The sequence below is a fragment of the Rhinolophus sinicus genome, chromosome 3 (assembly GCF_057876585.1).
Source record: "Rhinolophus sinicus isolate RSI-liver-muscle chromosome 3, RSI-T2T, whole genome shotgun sequence".
Classification (NCBI taxonomy): domain Eukaryota; kingdom Metazoa; phylum Chordata; class Mammalia; order Chiroptera; family Rhinolophidae; genus Rhinolophus; species Rhinolophus sinicus.
Genome location: NC_142503.1, coordinates 130,276,095 through 130,284,328, shown reverse-complemented (window position 1 = coordinate 130,284,328; position 8,234 = coordinate 130,276,095). Strand labels below are relative to the sequence as shown.

Sequence of the window (8,234 nt, the reverse complement as noted above, 5' to 3'; positions counted from 1 at the left end):
AGCCAGCTCCAGGAATAGCAAGTCACAGGAGGCAGGCGAGGGGGTCCTGATTTATGTCAGAATGAACATTGATTAGGATCAGAATGAATTTCGATTATGGTCAGTTTCTAAGGGGGGCTTGTGGGAAGCAATCTCTGTTCTGGCCTGGGTCCAGCTCATAGGTCCCATCGTGGAACAGTCTCTCCTCCACAACACTTAAAAATTCATACTTGGCATCAAAGACTCTACAAGGAAAGGAATGATCTCAGGTCACTAAATCTACAAGGAAAGGAATGATCTCAGGTCAGAATAGGAGGCATTTAATGATTCCATTCGCAGCTCACCAAAGTTAACCAGATTTACAGTTCTCACCCCTGGCAGGAAAGCAATCATAGGAACAGTAACCTGGATAAGGACACCTTCAGGAATTCAGGTGGTTGCAACTGAGTTTTATTGAAAGAAGAGGTGAAGTGGTTTAACATGGGGCCCACCTCACAACTCACTCGTCACCTACCAAACCACACAAGGGCAAGCCTCAGGCCAGGGAAGCAAGCTGTGTTGGATAGGAGCCCTAACTTGAATTATTTCCCTTAGGGCAAGGAAGGAAGACGGGAGAGGCAGGTAACACAATAATGAGGCGAGGCATCTTGCTGGTCTGGTCTTAGATGGAGACTTCTACTGAAGCATCAAAGTGGACCGGCACATATGGATTCCCCTCGCAGGCCACGATGATGTGCCTCTCTTTCTGGCTGGTCCGGTACACACAGTTGGGATATTTGGAGCCGGAAGTCAGGCGACAATCCGTGATGTTCATGCTGGAGCTGCTCCGGTGGCAGTTGGGCTGGCCATTCTTACAGGTGACATTTCCCTGGAGGCAAACGGCCTGGACGTCTTCGAGGGACTCGTGGATAAAGGTGTTTACGGGCTTGCATGATCCCTTCGTCATTTCCCGGCGCCTCATCATTTGGTTGCAGTAGTTAGGGTCGCTGTTGGAGTAGTTGTCAGGGTCCATGTGCTGTCGTTGGAACTTCTTGGCCCGCGATTCCTTCCCCAGGGAAGGCTGGACCCACCCCAGCACCAGCAGCATGAGGACTAGCAGTGGGAACAGGAAGAGGGGCTTCTCCTGAGCCATGGTGGCCTCACTCCCCCAAGAGGAACCTACCTAGCCAGGAAAGGGAGAAAGGAGGGAAAGCATCACGTTAGAAAGAGAACCCCGGCTCTACGTGTGGCCTCTCTGCTTTACAATCTCCCTTCAGGTTAACCAGAAAAATGTCCCTATTCCCGCAAGCTTTTCCAAGTAATGAACACTCACATATACTCTTCTCCAAGAGCATTTGATTCCCACTAGCTGCAGAAAGGAGGTCCTCCCCTCTGGGTGGTGACCTTGGAAGTAACCTAAATTTTGGCAGTCCTGTCTTTGAATACTGGAGGTGTTTTTTTTGTTTTTTTAATCCAAAATACATTTAAAAAATAAAATGTATTTGTACTCAGTGCTCTAATGGCTCAATAGAAGATCTTTTGAATAAACCATGAGCCAAATTGTGTCCCTGATACCACCATGACATAGAGGATCATGGCCGACAGAGCCCTGTTGTCCGACAACACAAAGGAAACTCAACCCAGTGCCTGACACTGGCGTCACAAAGGGACGCCTTGTGTTCCAAAGAGAGATGTTCGCCTCCCCCCACCTGGGGCTGCCTCCCCCCATCCTTCTCCAGCCCCATGGGTTCTCTGCAGCCCTAGCGCTCCATCCCCAATCCCAGCTCTGCCCGAGCTGATGTTTGCCTAATCCAAGCCTTCTCAGTGCTATCCTCGCCCACCCCAGCTCCCTTCTCTCCAACCCTCAAGCAAAAGCAGCTCCTGAATCCACCTCTTGGACCACTACCTGGGTCTCTAGCTTGGATTCCAGGAGAGAGCAAGTGGAAGGCCAGTTTCTGCAGTCGCTGGATCCCTGGGCTGTGGACCTTATGGAGATTACAAAGGGGCTTGGCTTCCTAGAAGAGAAGGGTGGGAGGAGCATCTTGGTTTCAGTCCAGAGGAAAACAAGGGCATTGTGAGGAAGGAGTGGGGAGTTACCGAGGCCACCCTCTTTTCAGGGTTGCTGGGGAGGGTGAGTCTTTGTCTATAGGGACCTGTCTTACCATGTGAATCACATCTGTCTGCTGGTTCACAAGGAGCAGCAGAGAGAGCCACTACAGCACTGATGCTCAAACCCCAACCAACTCCTTATTATCTCATTTTCACCAAATAGCCCTCGGAAGTTAGCAAAGGGCACATAACATAGATCACAGGAGGTGGAGGGAAAGGGAGGCCCTGTCTCTCCCCAGGAGTCCTGGAGTGGCTTTGACCAGAATTTCACATCTCCCAACAACACCTCTCCTGGGGGGATCAGGGAGAGGTACCCAGCTGTCTCTAGCTGGAAGGCTTCTCAGAGCTGGAGAAGGAAGGGCCAAGGGCTTGAACAGGTCGAGAAGAAGGAAGCCTCTATGTGACCTCACCCTTTTTGGGCCACTTTAATACTCCTGAGATATTGAAGGTGAGTTTGTGATAGTTCTTATCTACAGTGACCACTCATCCCGTAGGTCAGAGTTTAGTAGAGGAACTAAAGATAAACCAAAATCCCAAATCCCTATTGAAGAAAAATAGAGAGCATCACATTTTTTAGCAGCAGAATTTCCTCCTAGAGCAAGATCTGTTTTTGCTAGGTGACAATTTTGATACCTCTTGAGTGAGAATTATCAAAATTCCCTCCATGCTCTGTATTTAGACTATCTCAGTCCAAATTCTGGTTTAGCATCTTAAGAAATGGGCAAGTTACAGAATTTGATTTATTTCCCTGGTCCTCAGTTTCCAGGTCTCTAAAATGGGGATAATATGTACCTTTTAGATTTATTGTTAGGACGAAATAAGGTAAGATGAGCAGAGTGCTTAAAGTACTGCTTAGAAAGAATCTATAAATGGTAGTAGTTCTGTGATTATTCACTTGGGGTGGTGTTCAGATCCCCCCAAAGGAATCTATTTAAATAACACTGGGTGATCTTTTTTTTTACAGGGGGGTGGAGTCAAATAATTTCCAGGCCTTTGTTTTGATAAAAACCTGAGCTGAAAATAGTGGGCAGTTTTAAAATCCTGGGGAGGGGAGGAAAGGGGAAGAGGAGGGAAGAGAGGGACCTTGGTAGAAAGAACAGAATTCTTTAAAAGGAAATTTTAAAACTGTTTCACCCCATGATATCCAAAAAATCTTTAGTCAGGTCAATGTTGTTTGCTGATGTGTATGAATTTTGAAGTGGAAGTGGGTCTAGGAAGACATAGTATGGCATGAGTTTTTAGTTTAATGTTCCCGTAATTCACCCACCACCCCACCCTTCACCTACCCTGTTTTCCCAAAAAAATAAGACGTAGCCCAACAATCAGCTCTAATGTGTCTTTTGGAGCAAAAATTAATATAAGACCCTATATTATATTATATTATATTATATTATATTATATTATATTATATTATATTATATTATATTATATTATTACTGTGTGTTATGTGAATTTTTGCTCCAAAAGACACATTAGAGCTGATTGTCTGGCTAGGTCTTATTTTTGGGGAAACACAGTATGTTTTGTTTGTCTCTTAGTCCTTGTACTTTTATCATCTTGAGTGGCGCTGGGAGGAAAACTTTTCCTATCCATTTAGGTTCATGTCAGGGAGCCTAAGAATTAACTGACAAAAGACAGATCAGGAGACTAGACAAAGTTTGTTCATGTGCATGTGAGGAAGCACAAGAGGGTGGAGAGAGGACAAACTTGAGTGTTCAAGGCAGGTTCTCAAGATCACATCACATCACATCACAAAGCCACATCAGTGACTGGCCTGATCCCAGGCGTGAAGGAAAGTGAAGGAAAGTGCATTTTTGTCGCCTTCACAGAAGGCCTGGAAATTAATCTCTGAAATCTTCCTAGAGCCAAAGGCAGTCCAGTAAGATGGGAACTACACTGCATCTGTGGGCTCTGAGCCCCAAAGAGTCTCCTTAGAGACAGGCTGTGTGGCAAGGGCCCACTGACGTCTCCCATTTTCTCTCAAGCAGCTATCTGCTCCTCTCCCAAGTTAAGCACAGTTTCCCTGACTCCTCTTCAGGAGTGAGGCTCTGGACGCTCTGGAGCTAACTCCACGGAGACAAAGTTCAATTTGTATTGTAGTGACTTGGGAGACTTTATGATCCTATGAAGCTAAAACATCTCTTAGGGGACAAAGAGCATGGCCCCTCAAGCCTGTCACAAGCTATGCATTTATAGGCCTCAACTGAGAAACCCCTTCCCCAGCGAAACATTGCACAATCTTCTCTCAATTTAAGCCTCCTGCCCACACCCCAACATTTCATCTCACATGACAACTACACAAGGGCAAAAAGCTTTCACGACTGTGCGGTTATCATTCCTGTTGATGATCCCCATTTTGTAGGACTTCCCATTTCTCTTTCCAAGCCCATTTCTCTCCCATACATCTAACTGGGAAAGAAAGGGGTTCCAACACCTGAGCCCTTGTTGGAGGCCAACCAGGAACAGATTGTACTTTCCCAGGGGGCAGCCCTGACGTGCGTGTGAGCTTACCAGGTGTAGTCAATAGCCTGTTCTCCAGAACACACAGAGAATGGCCCTGGTCTCCCACCTCCCCCTCCCAGCCTCCTGACGCTAGAATTGTTTTCTTCAGTCCCAAGGACGGAGCACATTCTCCAAGCCCTGGGTCCTCTTAAATGGAGGTCAGATATTGCCCATGGTGTCTGAGGAAAGATAGAGACTTGGGTGTCTACGGTTCCTGACAGGAGAAGACCTAGTTACTTGTCAGCCTGGGTGGTTCAGTGGTCTCTTGGTTTCCTCCATTTTAGGAGATCCTCCCCCACCCTTCCCTTCTAGGACAAGCACCAGTGCCCCCATCCCTTACCTAAGAGTAGTCCATTTGTGGCAGCTCTTCTGATAGCATTCATTATTGACCAGGACTCCTGTGTGAAAGAAAACAGCTGGTAAGAGAGGAAGGCAGGGCACCTAAGCGATCTGGGAGCCTGGAATCTGCAGTCTCCATCAGAGCCACCGACCTTGTCCTCTCCTAAGAAGAGCTAAGCAATTAAATCAAGCACTTTATTTTAGATCCAAGTGCTGAGAATTCTCCCCAACAGAAGCAGCCCCTAGAGTTGTAATACAAACCAGACCTTGGTAATAGCTCCGGTACAAACAAGGAGAGGGTTATTAGAAAGCAGTGGGAGAAAAGGGGTGGAGTGGAGGGATCAGGAAGATTTCAGAGCAAAGATTACCTTGGGAAGGATTTTGAAGGATATTTTTTTTCACTGGGGTAAGGGGAGGGCAATACAGACAGAAGAAAAAGTCCAGAAAGAGAACTAAACACTGGTGGCAGAGCACTATGTTTAGAAAATAGCCTGGGCCGGCCCAGTGGCTCAGGTGGTTGGAACTCTGTGCTCCTAACTCCGAAGACTGCCAGTTTGATTCCCATATGAGCCAGTGGGCTCTCAACCACAAGGTTGCCAGTTTGACTCCTCGAGTCCCACAAGGGATGGTGGGCTCTGCAACTAAGTTTCCCTGCAACTAAGATTGAACATGGCACCTTGAGCTGAGCTGCCGCTCAGCTCCCGGATGGCTCAGTTGGTTGGAGCGCGTCCTCTCAACCACAAGGTTGCCGGTTCGACTCCCTCAAGGGATGGTGGGCTGTGCCCCCTGCAACTAGAAACAGCAACTGGACCTGGAGCTGAGCTGCGCCCTCCACAACTAAGACTGAAAGGACAACAGCTTGAAGCTGAATGGCACCCTCCACAACTAAAATTGAAAGGACAACTTGACTTGGAAAAAAGTCCTGGAAGTACACACTGTTCCCCAATAAAAGTCCTGTTCCCCTTCCCCAATAAAATCTTTTAAAAAAATAAAAGAAAATAGCAAGTTCCTCCATGTGACTAGGAGGAGGTGGGGGATGGCACAGAAGAGAAAAATGTAGGCCTGAGTAAGAAGTATCTTGAATACTTTGCAAAAGACTTCATTGTGTAAAAGATAGTCTGTTACCCTGAACTCAAGGAATGGAAGGACAAAAGCAAGGTAAGGGACCTTCCTCTAGTCCTCCCACTATAAACAAACAAGGAGCCTGAGAGCCACAGCAGGCCCAAGGTCAGACAGCACCTGGGCAGCAGAAACAGAAACCTGCCTCAGGTCCCTGAGTTCCAGGACAGTGTGGTAACTACACTATGCTGCCTGGTGTGCCATAGGTGGGGAAGAGCCCCCGGGATGTGCACCCGAAGATCTGCAATATCTCGTTGTGAAATTGATCTCTTCTAGCTGTGCGTTTCCCCCAGAGTTCTCCCACCGCTCTTCCTGCTGTGAAGTGTGGTGGGAAAAGGCAGGGATGGCTTTGCTGCTTCCCCCACCTGTGGAGTTAGAGGGACTGGGAACTCATACTGAGATACAATCTGGGGCACTTCCGTTGGAGCAGCTTTCAGAGTGAGGGGACAGAGGCAAGGAAAGATGAGTGGTCCGGGCTCCCAGCTCTCTAGTCCCTGAGACACACTTGTTGATTCCACTGGGGGTCCTAGAAGAAGAGGAACCTGTTTAGGAGGAGGAAGCCCCCAAGAGTTTAGCAGCATCCCTCCCTCTCTTTAAGAGGCCTCACATGACGGTTCCTCACATCAAGGAAGCAAGGTCTTGAGAAAAGTCATTTGCTTTGAAATGTTTTGGATCTTCCATCTTCCATCTCCTGCTTTCCACCTTGTGTTAATCATTAGGACTGTTACAATGAGCACAACAGTTCTTCTTTTCCCAAAGCTGGGAGATATGGTCAAGGGACAAACCACATGGATGGGGAAGTCCATGCAGGCATATCGAGTGAAGAGAGTCCAGCCTTACCCAGATTAGGGGACAAGTCTCACATCTACTTAAGCGGAGCCTTTTATTGAGTCACTAAGTCCAACTTCCTAACCCCACTGGCTGACCTGCTTTGAGTTTTGGATTAAACAGTCCTGATGCTTCACTCACTGCAATCTGATCTGGCAACCCAGCCCCCTCCACAAGCTGGGCCATGAGGCCTCCGTCAGTAGATCATGCAGTGGCTGTGGCCAAATCATGGGACCTCTCTGAGCCTTAGTATTGTTTTCTGAGAAATGAAAGAGTGAAGAAAGATGCTTTGTAAGATCCCGCCCAGTTAAAATATTTTGTTTTTTGCAGTGTTTCTTCTTCTAACGATCTTCCTCTCAATACTCCCCAGGAAGAAAGATTGGATCTTAATATAAGATCTATTTCCTTAAGACCTTTATCCTTTTCACATAGCCAAAATTGCTTTTGTGGCTGTATTCGCCAATTAAGTGCCTTTGGTTTAACTAAAAAACAAACTCATTCACACAGAAACACAGATACACAGAAAGGGAGAGAAAAATTCTCATCTTACCCCCATTCCACCCTCCTGAATTCCTGTCAAAAGACCAACAAGAAATGGATTTTTATCCCAACATGGACTTTGTATATTTTCATATTAAATAAAATATACAAACTCCTATCTTTCTATGAAAAAAATTAAATGTGTTCTGTGTATTCACATTTGAAGAAGTTTAAATTTTTAATTGTGTCGCTGAGGTGGCATAAAGAATAAGCATTGCAATTTAATATACTAATTTATTATATGTTAATTCCTATAGTAAAAAAACACAATGGTGGCCTTTCTGTGGTTCCATCATCAATTCATCGGGTAAATAGAAAGTTTCAGGAATATAATCTTATCAGAGACCCAGAAATTAGAGATACATCTAGTAAGAACGTTTATAATATAGAATTACAGGGTACTCTAATGAATTTTAATGAATTTTGGGAACAAGTCAACAGTCAGTAATTATTCATTAGGAAGTTCTAGCATATATTTCTCCAAGTTACCAAGTGGATGGTAAGTATTTAAAAAGATACAAATTATTAAAATTCCTAATAAACAAATAGAAATGTATTATTTGTATCTTCATCATCTAGAAAAACATTAACATTTTAGTGTGTAATTCTCCACACTTTTTTTTAATTCTATGTACATGTTTTTATAAAATTTGGGATACTATATATACTGCTTCAGATTCTGCTTTTCTCTTAAAATGCACAGACAATAGTTTAGTGGTTACCACAGGGTAAAGGGGGAGGGGGATCTTAGATGAGGCTAAAGGGATCAAATATATGGTGATGGAAGGAGAACTGACTCTGGGTGGTGAACACACAATGTGATATATAGATGATGTATT

General features: G+C 45.4%; 1 protein-coding gene across 2 annotated transcripts; it reads right to left on the bottom strand.

The window, feature by feature from the left end:
- Positions 1-407: 407 nt before the first annotated feature.
- RNASE1 (ribonuclease A family member 1, pancreatic) lies at positions 408-4,927 on the bottom strand. Of its 2 annotated transcripts, XM_074327977.2 has the most exons (3): positions 4,910-4,927; positions 1,865-1,973; positions 408-1,141 (listed from the first exon to the last, which is right to left on the bottom strand). In XM_074327977.2, exon 3 carries the CDS (start codon positions 1,109-1,111, stop codon positions 641-643), a length of 471 nt encoding a protein of 156 aa, XP_074184078.2. In that variant the 5' UTR covers positions 1,112-1,141; positions 1,865-1,973; positions 4,910-4,927; the 3' UTR covers positions 408-640. The 2 variants fall into 2 exon arrangements, with proteins under 2 accessions (XP_074184078.2, XP_074184079.2); XM_074327978.2 differs by lacking the exon at positions 4,910-4,927 and having other exon boundaries at positions 408-1,137.
- Between the last annotated feature and the right edge of the window lie 3,307 nt (positions 4,928-8,234).